This window comes from Lithobates pipiens, unplaced genomic scaffold (genome assembly GCF_037356315.1).
Source record: "Lithobates pipiens isolate NorthernLeopardFrog02 unplaced genomic scaffold, aLitPip1_a1.2 Scaffold_19, whole genome shotgun sequence".
Classification (NCBI taxonomy): Eukaryota; Metazoa; Chordata; class Amphibia; order Anura; family Ranidae; genus Lithobates; species Lithobates pipiens.
Genome location: NW_027507764.1, coordinates 134,853,894 through 134,873,672, shown reverse-complemented (window position 1 = coordinate 134,873,672; position 19,779 = coordinate 134,853,894). Strand labels below are relative to the sequence as shown.

Below are 19,779 nucleotides of genomic sequence, written 5' to 3'. Positions count from 1 at the left end.
AGTCCCCTCTACCAGGATCGTGGTTACTTTGTTTAACCTGGATACTGGGGGGTCCGCGATCGGAGGAGCCGACCATTTTTTAAGAAGGCTCTCCTCAAAGGGGTAATGCACCGCCATTCTTTTTGGGATCGAGAAGGTCCGTTGTGGGCTTCCCCAGTCCCTGTATATGAACTTATCAAAATAAGTCAGATACGTACACATCTTAGGTGTATGGGCTGGCTTATGGGACCCAAAAGGGATCACTACTTCAGCAGAGGATTTTGCCTTACCCTGAATTTTCAGGGTATCACGCACAGCTGTGATGAGTGCCCCAACTAGCACTTTGTGCGGACAGGGCCCCTGTCCAAACGGTCCTGGTCAGGGTCCTCTGACACATCAGAGCAGGGGCCGCCAGTCACTGCGGGGCCCGAGTCTGAGTCACAACTCTCCCCAGAGGGCGGGGGGTGAGGTGTGTAGGGGCTGCTTTTTTTTTTTTTACCACTTTTGCGCCAGCACATCTACCCTGGCAACGAACACTTCAAGGACGGCCAACAAAGCGTCAAAAGGCACTACACTGTTTGCAGACAAGCCGGTTGCAATTGCAGGGAGTTCTAGGGAAGAAACACCAGTTTCTGAAGCCATGCTGACCCACCCTTTTACCACCCTTGGGGACTTAGGACAGGTGCTCAATCCCACCCTCCTAGGTGCAGACTGAGGGGCCCCCACCACAGGACTCACCACCCTGAGTGCTGTGGCATGTTGTTACAGATGCCTGTGTCCAGAGCAAAAAAAAACGTGCTGTTCAGAGTTACAGGGACCAGCGCTGAGGATAAAAATCACGCTGAGGCTACAACAAAATGGCCACCTTGTAGAAGGGACAATCATAGGGAAAAAATGGCCAAACTTCGGGAAAATGGCCACCGACCATGCTTTCCACAGAGACTCACAGAAAATGGCTGACAAGTAACTGTACACAGTGAATGAACAGATAATTGTGGCAGACAGCACTATGGCGGCAGCACATGCAGAGCCCACAGACACCAGCACAGAGACCACAGACAATCCAGGGACACAAACAACCAGCGCATCCCACAATCCAGGGTCAGAGCCCCTTGGAGGACCTCTGGCTCAGGTACACACCGCACAGTAACCCAGTCATGCAGCATTCCCAACGAGGGGGGGGGGGGGAGAGACAGGGAGAGAAGAGAGGGAGGAGAGGGACCCCATAAGCCAATCTCCCAGGGAATGCCCAGCTGCTCAAACCCGCCGAGGCAGGAAGAGCTGTACTTAACATCCGGATGAGCTGGGGACATCCCATCACAGACCCACGCCTGAGCAGTACGGGGTGGCTGCTGGCCACGGCACACTGTGACAGACATCGGTAATCCGGTCATATGTATGCCCTGGAGCGTTGCACTCACCGGCCGCCACTTGAGCCTGAGGGGCATTTAGTGGCGGAGCCAGCGAGTAGCTAGGGTCTGCACACACTCGATGGCAAGACTGGGGAGATTACAAGGATCTATATTATCCAGCTTGTCACCCAGCCGGCTGTTGATAGCAGATCACAGGATCATAAAATCTTGTGCAAAAGGAAAACAATTCAGAAAAAATCCCAGGACTGATGGTCCCGCAGGGAGCCTAGGTCCTTCTCCACTAGGCAGAAAAAAAACTGAGCTGCAGGAAGCAGGCTGAGGGGTTATCACCAGAGGGACCGCCCCCTGAGCGGAACTGTAAAGTTCTGCTTTTCACATGTATTACATGTTCTGCCTAGTCCTCTCCTGACAGAGCTGTGTCCATCAATGAACGAAAGAGAAAAGGGGCCGACACCTCTGTAGATGCCCCCGCCGTATCCTCCATCTTTAGGGTATCCCGCACCACTGTAATAAGTGCTCCAACAAGCGCCTTTTCCTGCGCTGACCTGGACACAGAGTCATCCTCACTGTCCGAATGGTCCTGGTCCGCATCCTCGGATACGTCAGAACAAGGGCCGTCTGTCACAGTGAGGCCCGAGTCTGAATCTGAGCTTTCTCCAGAAGACAGTTGGGGGAGGGAGCGTTGTTTTTACCCAAGGTAAGCCACACAAAAAAGTCCACCCTCCTAGCTGCCACAGACTGAGGAGCCCCCCCCCCCCCCCCCCCCAACATGCTGTGCTGCTGCTGTCTGCTCTCCCCTGTGTCATCCACGAGGTGTCTGTGTGAAAAGCGCGTTGTTCTAGAAGGAAACAAGAACCCAGCGCTAGAGGCTACTAGAAAATGGCCGTTGGCCACCTCAGCAAAAACGTCTGAGGGTGCCAGGAAATTGGCCGCCGAACTTCCTGAAAATGGCTGAAAGGCAAAAAATTGGTTGTGGCTACAAAAAATAGTCAAGGACCCAGGAAAATGCCCACGGAGTGTGCGGCGGCCTCCCCACGTCAAACCCAGTGCAGCCCCATACCATGATATATGCTCAGATTTCTTTTTGGTTTGGTAAGCGCGCATTCAGATTGTTAACCAGCACAGTGGTGGTGCAGGAAGTCTATACTTTATACAGTATCTGGCTGGAGGAATATCTTCAATCCAACGGACTGTTGCACTTATTTATTTCTCTTTCTTTTGAGAGCACTTTATTGGGCACGTTTATTTTATTTATTGATGGTTGAACGTTTCTCTTTTTAAGCACTATATGAGTTTATTAACTACATGAGTTTATTAACGCCTATATTTATTTAATTATGTATTTATCTGATATTTGAATGAATTTGTTTATTTAATTTATCCGATATATAATATTTATTTGATATTTTCAGTGAAACTGTTTAGCACTGTATATGTATTAATTTTGTATATATGTCACCATTGATTTTGTTTTTCATTTGCTTATTTTTACTATAGCAGTCACATTAGATAGTGGCTGAATTTGGTTGGAGTTTCGCTAGGGATTATTATATGGGAGAGCGCAGTTATACTTTTTATTTTATGTATTTTATGGGTGTGTATCACATCAGAATAATCGCTGCTTCCAAGTATTTAGAATAATAAATTTTTCTGTGTGGTGGTTTTTTAGGCTAGCGCAGTATTTTTCTTTTGTTACTGTTGATTGTAGATCACAGGAATCAAAAATGCAGAAAAAAGAAAAAAATTCCCATGACCAATGGTCTCACCAGGAGCCAGGTCCTTCAACACTAGGCAGAAAAAAACTGAGCTGCTGGATGCAGTGTGAGGGTTTATAGCCAGTAGGACCGGCCCCTGTGCGGTACTGTGCAAGTGTTGCTGTTTTTAACACTTTATAGTCATCTCCTAAAGGGGTAATATAACCCTAAGGACAAGATGAAGATGCTGTGTCGTCAATGAACAAAAGAGAAAAAACATTTACATTCCCGGCATGCCGGAAATGCTAACTGTCACATTGGTTGTGCTCTCAACCTATCAAACCATCCAATGGCTGGTGTCATAACAGATCAAATGCGTAGCATCATGGCAGTTGAAGGTTAAACAGAGGCCAAGATGGCAGCTTCCTTGACAAAAAACAATAGGAGGGTTTACATCCATTTTAAGACCATTATCTTCCACTGATGGAAGTAACTATGAACGGTATCTGGGCTCATTCTGGTCAGCACCCTATGCCAAACTTACTAAACCACCGACCAGCAGCACCATACCATCCTGAAGACGGGCAAGACATACTACCTTGTTGCCCTGGCCACTGCATCATAGGCTAGAAGAAATATGCAGGGCACAGCCAGCAAAGCCCCTGAAGTTAACCCTAACACTTCACAACGGGACAAAGTCTAGCTTAGTAGATCTCATCTCTCAGGTAATATAAATTAGGAAAAGCCACATTTTAAAAATGATTTCAAAGGATAAGGTCACCTTTAGTAACATGGGCACATAGCCCATTATGTGCCACTTACCTGACACACGAGCCAGCAATGTCACTGCTGTCCCCTGTATTACGGAGCCTCCATCGTCTTCAGGGTATCACTGCTCCGGCCACTCACAGCGTCGGAGCAGCGATGACATCACTCCCGTGCATGCGCACGGCACCCGCCGCTAACGGCATATCGCCGTTAGCCGCATTTTAGTAAATATCTCCTAAACCGTGTAGGTTTAGGAGAGATTTCTTGGACCTACATGTAAGCCTTAATCTAGGCTTACCTGTAGGTCAAAGTGGTTTGTAAGGATTTACAACCACTTTAATGTTCAGTACAAAAAGTTTGAGAATGTGAATTAAAAAAAATGGTCTATTTTAAAGCAGGACAGAGTATTGGGCCCTTTGCTGCCGCAACACCCTGCTTTTATATATAAAAAAGCTCCCTGACCTACGCGGATATGTCTGACTTTGCAGCCGACATAAAATCAACATTCTCTTAAAGCGGGGTTCCACCCTAAAGTGGAACTTCCGCTGATCGGAACCCTCCCCCCCTTCGGTGTCACAATTGGCACCTTTCAGGGGGGAAGGGGGTGCAGATACCTGTCAAAGACAGGTATTTAAACCCATTTCCGGGCATAGACTCCCGTGGGAGTCTATGCCTCTTCCTGTCCTGCCGCGCTGTCTGCTGGGACACACACGGGTCCCAGAGAAAGAGCGGACAATTCCTATTGCGCTGTGCGACTCGCGCATGTGCAGTAGGGAACCGGGAAGTGAAGCCGATTCACTTCACTTCTTGATTCCCTCACCTAGAATGGTGGCGGCAGCAGCCGAGAGCCGAGCGATCGATCGGCCTCGGCATCGCTGGACCCCGGGACAGGTGAGTGTCCATTTATTAAAAGTCAGCAGCTGTAGTATTTATAGCTGCTGGCTTTTAATATGTGTTTCCCCAGTACAGTCCCGCTTTAAGTCAAACCTCCTGGCCCTCACAGAAAAGTTAGCAACAGCTGAAACTACAGGCAAACGCAGGGATAAGAGACTGTCCAGGCTTGAGAATATAGATAACTCCCATTCTTCTCACTTAATTGAGGTGAACACACACCTCGAAGATTTGGACAATAGGGGCAGGAGGAACATTAGAGTGAGGGGGATCGCCGTGTCAGTGGACTCTGCCCAGATAGTGACAGTTCATCAAAGAGTTTTCAACAGTCTCTTTAAGAGACAAGACACACCCATAGAATTTGTAAGAGCACACAGAGCCCTCAGAGCAAGAGGACCTGACACAGCCCCCCCCCCCCCCCAAACATCTGCTGTTTACAGAGCTTCCAACTAAAAGAAGCTATCATGTCAAAGGACAGGAGGAATGATAGCATTATTTTTAATGAGGAAACCATCATGCTGTTCCAGGACCTATCCCCAATAACACTACGGAGCAGAAGGGCTCTACGCCTACTGCTGGAGATAAAATACACATGGAGATTCCCCTTCGCGCTGGTAGTAACTCAGGCAGGGACCCAACACATTATCCGCACTCCCATGGACTTGGCTGACTTTTTTTGAGTCCCTGAACATGGACCCTATAGCGCATCCCGAGTGGTACCAGGAATTTGAACTGCCCAGAGCAGACTGTAACTTGCACAGATCCCCTACCCCCTCCCCAGACAAGAGGGCCAACAAGAGGCCAAAACATGGAAAGGGACCCTGCACACACGGGAGCACCACCAACTCCAAAAGGAACCCTTCCAGGGATCTGGAGGAAACTAACCCGGAGCGTCGAACTGGTAACAAATGAGCCTAATAACCCTCGATGACAGGGACAAGGCACCTTTTAACAACCCTCAGAAAAGAAAATACCCTCCTGTCTTACAAGGTGTAATACCCCCAACTTCATATGATTAGATACACCCGAAATACACATCTGCTTAGATCCCATTGCAGCAACACCCTGCGGCACCAGACTGACTGATTAGTTACTTTTTCATGGGCACCTTAGCTTGTCTCGAACTATAACAGAGTCTTTACTAGGCTGTATGCCCAAAGAAGTATACCGGAACTAGGGAAGATGGCACCCAAAGGACACAATGGAAGTGACTCCATATTTCATCGCCGGACAGATCTGACACCCTTCGCACTGATAAACTAACTTGAGGCCTTCTATGACGGGGAGAGGAGGGGTTGTTTTTGACCCGACCAGGAACTGCCTTAAAAGCAGCCGCTACAACTCAAAGTTCTCTGCTTGACGGGTGTTCGGTTGGTTCAGATTGGCCAAGGATCAAACAATATGAGGGTTGACCGATTCCTCTCACCTACTCCCCCCATTTTTTTTTATTTTTTTCGTTTTTCTGCCCTCCTAGTCTACCCGACCACTCCGTGGCAGAAAGGGACTACTACAGGTTCACAACATGTCTTGTCGCTTTGGCTGGTGACAAGGCTAAATAACATGTCTTGACGCATTTGTTAAATGTTAGATGTTCAATTATCACTGTTATGCTTACTGTTGTACAACTCGGTTTAACTTAAGGGGGGGCGGTCCCTTGGGTAACAAACCTCCCGTCTGCAGACAGACCTCAGTATGTCAACAAGCAGTATAACGTAAAGATAAAAGGAGGGGCGGATGCTGTGTCGGTCGGTGAAATACAGAGAAAAGGATTTTACGGTGAGTACAAAAAAATCCTATTTTCCCTTATATTCACCGACCGACACAGCTCCTCTCTTAGCCATTGGGATGTCCCCAAGCAGTGCCAAACGAGGGGTGGGAAAAACAGCATAAAAACTTCATCCACCACGGCAAGTGGGAACTAGTGAAACTTTACCCACAAAAAACAACAGTGCGTGGAAAAAACACCACAAAAATCAGGGTATCCTCAACAGGAGAGATCACCCAAAAACCGCACCAAACTGAGGAAGTAATGCAACCCTGCATTGACATAACAGTACTGTGTTTTTATCGATAAACCAGGAAAAAACAGAAAATATATTAAATATTCAATTGCAATTACACGGCCACCTGCAAAACTTTTCAGCCAAAACAGGCATCAGCCGATGCACTGACGTTTACCTTGTAGAACTTGGTAAACGTGTAGACAGGCGACCAGGTCGCCGCTTTACACACCTGAGCAACAGACGCTTGGTGTCGGAAGGCCCAAGACATTTTGATTGTCCTTGTGGAGTGGGCTGTGACAGGAAAGGGGGGCACCTGCCTCTTCAAGGCGTAGGCTTGTACTACAATCTGTCTGATCTACCTGGAAATGGTGGCCGATGAGACTGCCATGCCTTTCTTTGGACCAGCCACCAAAACAAGCAGTGAGTCTGACTTCCGAAAAAGGAGCCGTGGCAGACAAATACACCTTTAGAGCCAGAACCACATCCAGAGCGTGAAGGGCCATCTCCTTAGGGGGCTTCGGCTTAGGACACAGAGATGGTAATACAATGTCCTCATTGATCTGAAAAGCCGAGACCACTTTCGGTAGAAAAGACGGTTGAGGATGCAACACCACCTTATCCTCATGGATAACCAGATAGGGTGACTTGCAAGACAAGGCCGCCAGTTCCGAAACCCTCCTGGCCGATGTGATGGCCACTAGGAAGACCACTTTCTGGGAAAGAGTCAACAGGGGAATCTCCCTGATATTTTCAAACGGCGGATTCTGAAGTGCCGACAACACCAGGTTCAAATCACAAGGGGTAACGGTGGACGCACTAGAGGGACTACATGTCGTACCTCCTGAACAAAGGTACTCACTAAGGAGTGAGATGCCAGGGGTCGCTGAAAAAAAAATTTGCCCTTTAATGGTGCTTAACGGCAATTTCTGGTCTACTTGCTGAACAGCAGAATCCTGGATATAGAAAAGGAGCGCGGATGCCATCATTCCTCCACACACATGGAAATGTAGGCCTTCCAGGTACGATGGTATATCTTTCGAGAACAAGATTTCTGTGCTCTCAACATAGTTGGGATCACAGAGTCCAACAAACCCGGTTTCCTCAACACCTGGCTCTCAATAGCCATGGCGTTAAAGCGATGGTAAAGCAGGATGGAGAATCGAACCTTGAGACAGAAGGTCCTCTCGCAATGGCAGTTGCCAGGGACTGTCTGCCACCACATGCACCAGGACTGCGTACCAGGGACGCTGAGGCCAATCTGGGGCAACCAGTATCACTGGGATCCCCTCGGCTTCCACTCTGTGAAGCAGACATGGTTAACAGCTTTAGTGGAGGAAAGGCGTAGATCAGCTGGTACTGATCCCACGGAGCCACAAGCGCATCTGCCCACGAATCTCTCGTCCTAGACACGAATCTTGGCACCTTCCGATTGAGACGGGAGGCCAGCAGATCCACGTCTGGTGTGGCCCATTTCAGGCACAGTAACCCGAATATCTCCTGATGCAATGCCCATTCTCCTAGGTCCAGCATCTGTCGACTCAGATAGTCCGCCTGCCAGTTCTCCACTCCCGGGATGTAAATGGCCGACATGGCCGGTACGTGTCTCTCTGCCCATCAAAGTATGTGAGTGACCTCTCTTGCAGCGGCTGAGCTTCCTGTTCCCCCTTCGTGATTGACGAATGCCACCGTAGTGGCGTTGTCTGGCTGATTGGACGCCCTTGCAGTCTCGTCGACCATGTGGAGAGGCACAGCTTGAACGCTCTCAATTTGAGCAGATAGGCAACTTGGACTCTTCCGTCAACCAGAGGCCCTGAGCCGGCTGAACCCCCATCACTCCACCCCAGCTGGATAGACTGGCATCCGTAATGATCACTGTCCATCTCAGAGGTAGGAATGATTTTTTCTGACAATCACCAGGGACCTCAACCACCATATCAGCGAGGCTCTGACTGACTGGCTCACCTGGATCTGTCAATCCAGGGACAACTGAGATTTGTCAAATTTTGTTAAAATCTCCTTCTGCAGGACTCTGGTGTGGAACTGGGCATAAGGCCCTGTCTCGAAGGAGGCTACCATGAGGCCCAGTATTCGCACGCAAAAGCGGAGCGACGACCACCTGCGGATCATCAGCAGTTTTACCGTGGATCTCAGTCTGCAGCTTGTCTAAAGGGAGAAACACTCTCGCTTCCATGGAGTCCAGCAGCAAGCCTAGGAACTCCAGACGCTGGGTCGGTACGATCACTGACTTTCTTAGGTTCAACATCCACCCAAATTCTAGCAGGGTCTGCATGGTGATCGCCACATCCTCCTCCTCTAATTCTGAGGTGGAAGATGCCCTCAGGAGGAGATCGTCCAGGAATCCCACGATCACACGTTGCCGTAGCAACGCCAAAACTGGAGCCAATACCTTGGTAAAAAAAACAAGGAGGGCTTCTGGACTTTTTAGGCACCATAGACAAAACAATAACCATAAAATAAAATCAAAATTTTATTTATTAAGAACATATTTTCCATTGTACCAAACAGAAATTCGAAAAACCGTCTAATCACAGCAATACTCGTAAACTCAATAATATACAATATGAGCTGCGAAGTTCAGTTCTGAAAATAGACAATACACATTTATTTCATAATCTTCAAAATATAATTTCTACTCGCGGTATCAGGTATGTTGTTTGAAAAGGAGAAAGCTCTACATGTTCCGCGTGATTTGACACGCTTCTTCTGGAGCGAGATATTAATGTGACTGGTAAAGTAATAGAAACAACAAAAACAAATTAATCATAAACATACATAATATAAAGATAACAAATCATACAGAGATGTTACTGTATAATATAGTTCAACACATGATATGTTGTAGATATCAAAAAACAAGGGTCAATACCTTGGTAAAGACTCGGGGGGCTGATGCCAGACCAAAAGGAAGAGCCACAAACTGGTAGTGGGCTTCTCCGACTACAAACCGCAGAAACTTTTGATGCCGAAAGTCATATGGGTAAGTGGAGGGCTTTTAGGTCCAAGACTGGACGTACCCTTCCTTCTTGGGAACCACAAACAGATTTGAGTAGAATCCCTGGAAGCGCTCCGATTCCGGAACTGGTACAATCACTCTGCAATTATGCAGGTCCCTTACCGACCCCAAGAGGGCTTCCCAGCGAGCCGGGGATACGGGTATGCTGGAGGGGAAGAATCTGTTTGGCGGCCAAGAGAGAAACTATCTTGTAGCCTGTGGAAATCAGATCGCAGACCCATTGGTCGGATAACTGGAGGACCCCCGGACTTCAAACTCCCGAAGGCGACCCCCCACCCGAGACATGGGTGGGGGCAAACCTACATGCGGTAGCACTTTTATTCACAGGCTTGCAGTTCCAGGAACATTTTTGACCATCCGTGGATGTCCTGTTGGGCTGGGGATGTGTTGTCGAAGCTCCGGGCAGATGAAAAAGCCGTTTGTGAGCGGAAAAAGAGAACCTTTGCCTACGGCGTGGCTCCTTAGCCTTCCTGGCCCGTGGGAGTACCACTGTTGGCATTTTTAATAATGTCACCCAAAGAGGCTCCAAAGAGCCGGTCGCCAAGGAAGTGAAGATCCGTCAGGGCTTTTTTGGATGCTGGGTTAGAAGACCAGCATTTTAGCCAAATCAGGCACCTTAGCACCACAGCTGACACTGAAGCCCTGGATAACAGAGGTAGAGTATCTAGGGCCACGTCACAGACGTACTTAAGGTCTTGCACTAGTTGGTCTGCTAGTTCCATGCAGACAGGAGAAGACTGTTGCTCTCCCAATTCGCGGTGCAAAAGTTCTGCCCACTCAGTCAGTGTACGAGACACCAGTGTGGATGCCAGTACTGATCGCACAGCGGACCCCACAACCGTAAACTGGGAACGAGCCACTGCCTCGGTCTTCCTGTCCGTGGGATCCTTGAATGGAGTCCCCTCAACCGGGATCGTGGTTACTTTATTTAACCTGGATATTGGGGGGTCCACGACTGGAGGAGCCAACCATTTTTTGAGACGGCTCTCCTCAAAAAGGTAACGCACCGCCATGTATTTGGGGACCGAAAAGGTCAGTTGCGGGCAACCCCATTCCTTGTAAATGAACTTGTCAAAATAAGTCAGATACGGGAACACCTTATGTTAACGTGCTGGCTTGCGGGACCCAAAAGGGACCAGTACATCAGCAGAGGGATCAGCTGGCTCCTGAATCTTCAGGGAATCACACACAGCTGTGATAAGTCCTCCAACAAGAACTTTGTCGCACCCGGACTCATGCTCACTGTCCGAACGGTCCTGGTCAGCGTCATCTGACAAGACAGAGCAGGGGTCACCAACCTCAGCAGGACCCAAGTCTGTGTCAGAGCTCTCGCAAGAGGACAGGAGGGGGGGCCGGGGCCTCTTTAATGCACCTTTCTTCACACGCACCGCCTCCATCTTGGCAACAAAGGAATTGAGGACCACCATCAGGGTGTTTATGGGCACTGTGCAGTCCGCAGGTGACGCGGTTGCAATTGCCTGGATTTAGGGGGAAGAAACACCAGAAGTTGACCCTACCCTGTCTGCCACCCGAAGGGGACTTAGGACAGTCCCACCCTCCTTGCTGCCACTGACTGAGGGGCTCTTTCCAGCTGGACTCACCACCCTGAGGAGTTCTGCGCTGTCCACAAGTAGTGCTTGTAGTCCCTGAGTGCTCCCAAGTGCAGGGGAAACAAAAGCTGTGTCGGTGGCAGCCGCCAGGATGAGCGCTAAAAACGTTCCTAAAATGTGCTTAGGCCTCAATAAAATGGCCGCCCAGCATCCAGTACAGACAGTAAACACAGGGAAAATGGCTGTGAGAGCACATGAGCCACGCTGCTGCTATAAAACACAGAAAACGTGTTCAGGCTTCCAGAAGATGTCCACCAGTGTTTTGAATAGATCACCTGGAAAATGGCAGCTGAAGCCCAGGAAGGCATGCTGCCCTCGCTCACACCTAAAATGGCCGCCAGCAGCTCCATGAGGCACAGAAAGAAAAACAATGGCAGACACACAGTGCCGCACCAGACCCTCACAAGCACCTTCCAGGGGCATAAAACCCAGGACACCGCTAGCCAGCCCCACCCTGTCACGTACCTAGTGGTGACCCCGGAATGCAGGAGACCTCTCTTGCGTCCCCGACTCACGGCCCCTGATGGTGGTGACAGGGGGCACGGGAGTCAAAGGTAGCACGAGTGCCTGGCAGGATCAACAGCCGGAGGATGGATCAGGCTGACTTTAGGAACTGTAGCTGGACAAGCAGGCCCCAGTGGCAGCGGACAGGAACCAATAGACAGCAGGAGACCAACAGGAACAGGTGGATCACTCAGGGGCAGGCACGCAGAAGAGTCGGGCAAGCCGGGCCAAACCAGACAGTCAGTACAGGAACAGATGCAGCAGGCAGAGGCAGGAACGTGGAACAGGCCGGGTCGGTAGCGGATGAGCACGGATGGATGAGACAGGTGCAGAGTAGTAGACAAGCCGGAGGTCAGAGGCAGGCAGAAGGCAGGGAAGGTCACAGGTCAGGCCGGGTCAATACACAAACAGATCAGATTCAGGTCATAGTCTCAGGAATGCTGTAGATCAAGCAGCAAGATCTGAAGGGAGAACTAGGTTTAAATAGCCCTCCTGGCACCGGTAACCGTGCGCGCGCACCAGGCACCCGCAGGCGCGCACAGACAGGTGACGGACCACTGTCCCCAGCCAGCCTTTTATGACACCCCCCCCATCCCAGGTGAGAGCCCACAGAGGTCCCCTGTATATACACACATACACCGCTCAGCAGCCACATGCAGCATCCCCCACGGGGGGGGGGGGATAGGGACAGGGGAGAGAAGAGAGGGAGGGTGAGGGACCCCCGAATCGACCTCCCACGGAATGCCCTGCTGCTCAGCCCCACCGAGGCAGGTAGAGCTGTACTTACCAGTCCTGAAGAGCTGGGAGACATTCCATTGCAGAACTACGCAACTGATCAGTACAGGGTAGCTGCTGGCCCGGCATACTGTGACGCAGACATCAGTAGCCTGGTCATAAGTATGCCACGTGAGCATAAAAGCTCACCAACGACCTCTGGAGCTGAGGTTTAATCGTGGCCTGCTGAGCGCATAGCTGCAGCCTGCACACGCTCGATGGCCGGACTGGGGAGACTACAAGGATAAGGGAATCTAGCCTGTCACCCAGCCGGCTGTTGATAGCAGATCAAAGAATCATTCATCTTGCGCAAAAAGCCAAGCTTCTGCATAACAAAGCTTGGACCGATGGGCCCGCAGGGTTCCTAGGTCCTTCTCCTTCACTAGGCAAAATAAAACTGAGGTCTGTCTGCAGACGGCAGGGTTGTTACCCAAGGGACTGCACCCCTGGGAGGAACTAAGAGTTCTGAGTGTTGTGTTACAACTAATGCCTAGTATTCTCCTAGTGATAAGGCTAACAACCCAATGGCTAAGAGAAGCTGTGTCGGTTGGTGAATATAAGAGAAATAAGATTCGTCAACTTATAAATTGTTTATATGCCCCAGTGCGGATGTGACCTCCAATATAGCGGGGGGACCTCTAGACTTCTGCACGTCAGACTTGTAAACATCAAAAGCCCTAAAAGTTAAACATTTTGGGGCATCGAAAGGGTTAAAAAACATCGGAGACAAATCTGTGGCAATTTTTTGCGCCAGCTTGGCCGTAGGGAATCTTATTGGATCCAGAAGACCAAGGTTCTTGTGCCGGGAGGCCTGAACTTTGAATTTGAAATGAATTGCTTTATTTCTGATCGTGAGTTTTATATTATATCTTTTTATATTTTTATGTTTCAGGTTTATGTTTATTAATGATTATGTTTGTTTTTTGGGTGGTTGTGCTCTTCGGGGATCAGCGGGGACCAGGGTGGGTGTATATTATGGTAAGCAATGTTTTGATGCAGCTACAGTCGCGCTTTTCAAATGTGCTCTTTGTGCTGATCGTCTATATTACTAAATTGGTAGTCAGTCCTCTCCCATTGAATTTCATTTCTATGATTCTGCTGTCTCGCCATCCAGTGGTTGTTATGGTGATCGGTACACACCTTCTTCCACTGGTCAGACAGGTCAGCTGATAGGGTTTATAAAGCAGGTGGCTTACGCCATGTCGTCGGCGCTGATTAAGTCCCGTCCCTTAGGGACGTAACATGTACAGAAACCACGTGACCTTGATCATGACATCACCTGCGTTCTACACGCTGATCCTCGTGGATACACAATGTTTGTCATTTATCCTCATGACTGGGGCACAGTGTTTTTTATTTATTTTATTAAAACGTTCCGAATCGGAGAGCACTAGTAATTATTGCTTTTATTCTGTGTACCTGTCCTGGAGTTGATGCCGCATACCATTTGAAAATTGCCATGTACCGACATTTCATCTGATACCAGTATGTGATCTTGTTAATCTACAACCCTTAAAGGGAACTGCTGTTCTGACCTGACTGAATTTACACAGGGGTCCACCACGTGAGGTGAGCAGCCATTTCGCTTGGTGGTGGAGGTTGTCACTAAAGTTACCTTATACGATTGTCCTATCACCTAGTCCACTGGATATTCGCTGGTGTTTTCTAATCAAAGATTATTTTAAGAAGAAATACATGAACTGTTCCTGTGTTTGATTTTTTGGTTAGATTTTTTGTATTGTTATATTCGTTTACGCTGTACTGCTTTTTTACATTGACATTTTGGGGATTTGACCCTCGGTAGCTCAGCAAAAATCATTCAGAAAACCCTAAAAGTCCAACTTCCGGGGACTGAGGTGTTGGAAGATTATTAATGGTATGTTCAAAAAAATGAAATAAATCCTGCCAAAAAAAAAGTTAGTCCCGGACAAGTCCAAAACATATGGAGCAGATCCGCCCCAGTGAGTCCACATCAAGAACAAATAGCAACAGATCCAAATCCTACTTGAGCCAGCCTGGCTGGAGTATAGTGCAAACAAAGGGTTCTATTTAGAAAACTTTCCACTCAAAAGTCTATTTTTCTAATAGGATTCAATTGAAAAATGTGTCAATCCTGAGTAAAAGTTATGTGTATCTAGTGTAAAAACATAAATAGACCCAATTAGTGTCCAAGAGGTACTGCACCCAAGAGAGTGCATACAAACAGGCCATGCTGTATCACCCAATACATGACAAAGGCAAGTTTCACATTTGTACCTCCAGCTTTGTAAGACGTTCATCTAGCGGCAGTTGCTCAACCTCAACAATGAAGTCGTCAATTGAAGAACTTAGGGTATTCTGGATTTTGTTCCGTTTGTCAATAAGCAGGTCAAGGTCTACCTGAAAACAGAAAAGGTGAAAAAGTACTGGGTAAGCTTTCCATCATGAAATATTTTTAGAAAATAACATCCTAAAACAAATTTAACCAAGCATCACTGTTATCTTTTCTACTTTTAAATAGATGGCCCAAAGTACAGATCTGCATAAAAATTGTGTCAATAGGTTTGGTTAAAGCCAAGAACAGTGCACAAGTATGTTTTCTTAGCAGACAGATTACAGTGCTTTCAGTCTTAAAACTAAACTCCAACTAGATATAAAAGACTCAAACAGTTCTGTATCTATTAATACATCATTTAATATAGGTTTTAAAAAAAATAAAAAGTAGATGTAAATCCGAAAAAAAAAAAATAGGATTTTTGTACTCACCGTAAAATCCTTTTCTCTGTAGTTCACCGACTGACATGGCTCCTTTAGTCTTGACCATTGGGTTTTTACGCCACCTTCAGGAGAGGACTAGGCAGAACATGTTAACATGTACAAAATACAGAAAATTCTAGTTCCGCCCAAGGGGTGGTCCCTTCAGTAACAACCCTCCAGGCTGCATCCTGCAGCCTCAGTACGTCAACAAGCAGCATACCGTAAAATAATAAGAGGGGAGGGTGCTGTGTCAGTGAACTACCGAGAAAAGGATTTTACGGGGAGTACAAAAACCCTATTTCCTCCGACATTCACCGACAGACACAGCTCCTTTATTCTTGACCATTGGGACGTCCCCAAGCAGTATCCTAACGAGTGGTGGGAAACAGCATAAAATAACTTCTCCCACAATCAGAAGTGCTCCCTAACAAGTGAGTCACCCCCTTATCTGAACGCATCAGAACTTGTGGTAACAATGCAACCGCGCATTATACTCAAAAGTAACTATTTTCTTTAAAACAGAAAAAGTAGTGCAGAATTGCAACATTACATGGCCGCATACAAACTTGCGGCCAAGCAGGCAGACGATGCACTTATATCCACTCTGTAGAAAAAAAACGTGCGGCCACGCAGGCATCAGACGATACGTTTACATCCACTCAGTAGAATTTGGTAAAAGTGTGAATGGACGACTAAATCGCTGCCTTACACACCAGAGCGACTGACACTATGTCGGAAGTCCGAGGGGGCCCAACTGTCCTGGTGCAATGGGCAATGGCAGGAAAAGAGGACACATGCCCCTTCAAGGGGATAGGCCTGTACCACATCTGTCTGAACCACCCCGAAATGGTGATCGACTAGACCGCCATACCTCTTTTTCGGACCAGCTACCGAAACAAACAAATCTAACTCCCGAAGGGGAGCCGTGACAGACAAATATATCCTTATAGCCCTGATCACGTCCAGGGAATAAAGGGCCACCTTTTAGGATGCATCGGTTTTGGACACAGAGATGGTAACACAATATCATCATTGATGTGGAACGGTGAAACCACCTTCGGCAGAAAGGAAGGTTGTGAACACAACACCATCGTATCCTTAAGGTTTATCAAATAGGACGACTTGAAAGACAAGGCCGCCAGTTCCGAAACCCTCCTGGCCAATGTAATGGCCACCAGAAAGACCCCTTTTCTGAGAAAGCGTCAACAAGGCAATTCTTTTGATGTTCTCAAATGGCAGTTTCTGAAGCGCAGATAACACCAGGCTAGGATCCCATGGGGGTAACGGTGGACGCACAGGAGGAACTACAATTCGGACCCAATGAACAACAGTGCTCACTAAAAAGTGAGATGCCAGGGGTCGCTGAAAAAAATAAATAAAAAATAAGACAACCAAGGCTGATATTTGTCCCCTAATGGTGCTTGAAAAACTTCTGGTCTACTCCTCGCTGTAGAAACAGCAGGATCCTTGAAACTGAAGTGCACAGGTGCCATCCTTTCCCCTCACACAGAGATGTATGACTTCCAGGTACGACGGTATATCTTCCGAGAAGATGATTTTCGCGCTCTCAACATAGTTCAGATCCCCGCGTACCTTAGCATCTGTCTCTCAACAGTCATACCGTTAAAACCAGCTATGGTAAAACAAGATGGAGAATTGGACCTCGACACAGAAGGTCCTCTCGCAACGGCAGTCACCATGGAGCTTTCACAACCAGGCGTACTAGGTCGGCGCGTCAGGGATGCCAAGGCCAATCCGGGGTATCAGTATTACTGGAACCCCCTCTGTCTCCACTCTGTGGAGCAGACGTGTTAGTAGTTTTTGCGGAGAAAAGTCCTAGATCAGCCTGTACTGATCCCATGGAGCCACCAGCACGATTGTCTGTACAAGGATCTCTTATCCTGGATACGAATCTCGGCCCCTTCCGACTGAGACGGGAGCCAGGAGATTCATCTCTGGTGTGCCCCACCACAGGCACAATAGCCTGAACATGTCTGGATGCAATGCCCATTCTCTTGGGCCCAGCATCTGGCGATTTAGGTAGTCCGCCTGCCAGTTTCTTCCTCCCTGGATGTAACAGCCGACAAGGCCGGTAACTGTCACTCTGTCCACTGAAGGATGTGAGCGACCTCCCGTGCTGCAGCCGAGCTACTTGTTCCTCCTTGATGGTTGACATATGCCACCGCCGTGGCGTTGTCCGACTGGATCCCGATCTTAGGCCCTCATATTCTTGTCGACTGATCACTCGGAGTTAGAGCATACTGATCGGCAACTTGGGTTCCTCACCCGACCAGAGACCCTGGGTCGACTGTACTCCCATTACTCCAACCCAGCCGGTCAGGCTGGCGTCTGTTGTGAACACAGCCCAATGCAGAGGTAGGAACGATTCCCCATACCGAAGAAGCCGGAGACCTCAGCCACCAGAGCAGGGAGTCCCTGACTGACTGGATAACCTGAATCTGCTGATCCAGGGATAAGGAAAATATGTCCCATTGTGTTAATATCTCCTTCTGCAAGACACTGGTGGAAAGTGGGCGTACGGTACCGTCTCGAAAGGAGGTCACCACAAGGCCCAGAACTTGCATGCAGAAACGCAGTGATGACCACCTGCAATTCAGTGATAGTGCGGCTCTGAGAGTCTGCAGTTTGTCTGGAGTCCAGCGGTAAGCCTAGGCACTCCAGCGCTGAATCGGTATGGACACCGACTTTTTAGGTTCAACAGCCACCCAAATACCTGCAGGTTTTTTCATGGTGATCGCCACATCCTCCTTTAATTCCGAGGCGGAAGCTGCTCTCTGAAGGTTGTTGCCCTGGTAACTTACGATTGCGGTCCCACGTTGTTTCAACGCCAAAATTGAAGTCAATACCTTGGTAAGGACTTGGGTGCTGAAGCCAAGCCAAAAAGGGGGAGCCAAACTGCATTTCACATAACCTTCTGATGCCTGCAGCATATGGGTATGTGCGGTTACGCATCCTGGATGTCCAAAGACACCAGGGAGCCCCCCTGATGGGAGTGCAGCGACAACCAAGCGAACTGATTCCACACTGAGCCTCTGTACTTAAACAAGGCAATTGAGGCTTTTTAGGTCCAAGATTGGACGTAACCCTTCCTTCGTTGGGGACTACAGATTGGAGTAGAACTCCTGGAAACTTTCCGACACCGGAACAGACACTATTACCCTGAGGTTTACTGTCCCCATGGGGCCTCCCAGCGAGCCGGGAGTAAGCTTATGCTTGAAGGGAAGAATCTGTTAGGTGGCCAAGAGAAGAACTCTATTTTGTAGCCAAGGAAATCAGTTTGCAGACCCATTGGTCAGATAGCCAAGGGGCCCACCGGGCTGCAAACTCCTGAAGTCGACCTCTCCACCCGTATGACGGGTGGGGGGCAAACCTTCATGCGGTAACACTTTTCTCACAAGGCTTGTGGTTCCAGGGATGCTTTCGTCCCCAAGGGTCGTCCTATAGGACTGGGAGCCTCTTCTGAGCGCAAAATGAGGGCTTTTGCCTGCGGCATGGCTCCTTAGTCTTCCTGGCCTGTGGGAGCAAGGTACTCTTTCCATCTGTGACATTCTTAATAATGTCATCCAACGAGGCTCCAAAGAGTCGCTCACCAAGGAAGGGTAAATCAGTCAAAGCTTTTTTTTAAATGCCTGGTCTGCCGACCAGCCTTTCACCCAAATCAGGCACCTCAGTACCACTGCTGACACTGAAACCCTGGATAGCAGAGGAAACTTATCCAGAGCCACGTTCCAACGTACTTACGACCGTGCACTAACTTGTCTGCTAGTCCCATGCAAACGGGAGTAGCCTGCTGCTTCTCCATTTTGTGGTGCAAAAATTTTGCCCATTCAGTAAGTGTCTGCGACACAAGTGCTGTGGTCAGTACTGGTCGTATTGCTGACCCCTCAACCATAAATAAGGAACAGGCCACTGCCTCGGTTCCTGCCCGTGGGATCCTAAAACACAGGAACCTCTTCTACTGGGAAGACTCTCCTCAAGGGGGAACGCACTGCCATGTGTTTTGGGACCTAAAAAGGTTTGTTGCGGTCGCCCCCATTTCTATAAATGAACTTATCAAAATAAGTCAGATACGTAAACCCTTAGGTGTACGGGCTGGCTTATGGGACCCAAAAGGGACCGCTACCTCAGAAGAGGAATCTGCCGTGTCCTTAATTTTCAGGGTATCGTGCACAGCTGTGATAAGTGCTCCAACAAGCGATTTTGTCGCGTGCAGACCCGGACAGAGACTCATCCTGACTGTCCAATCAGTCCTGGTCAGCGTCTTCAGAAAAAAAACAGAGCAGGGGTCAACAGGCTCAGTGGGGCCCGAGGCTGCATCAAAGCTCTCCCCGGAGGATGGGGGGGGGGACAGGGGCCACTTTTTACTGCCCTTGCGCCCATTAAACACAAACT

General features: G+C 48.6%; 1 protein-coding gene across 1 annotated transcript in view; it reads right to left on the bottom strand.

The window, feature by feature from the left end:
* The window catches only part of STK31 (serine/threonine kinase 31), a 661,901-nt gene that overhangs the window by 253,692 nt on the left and 388,430 nt on the right, over window positions 1-19,779 (bottom strand). Inside the window, exon 11 of the mRNA XM_077491295.1 lies at window positions 14,887-15,009. Coding sequence (XP_077347421.1) covers window positions 14,887-15,009 — 123 coding nt within the window. The remainder of the gene's footprint in view (window positions 1-14,886; window positions 15,010-19,779) is intronic.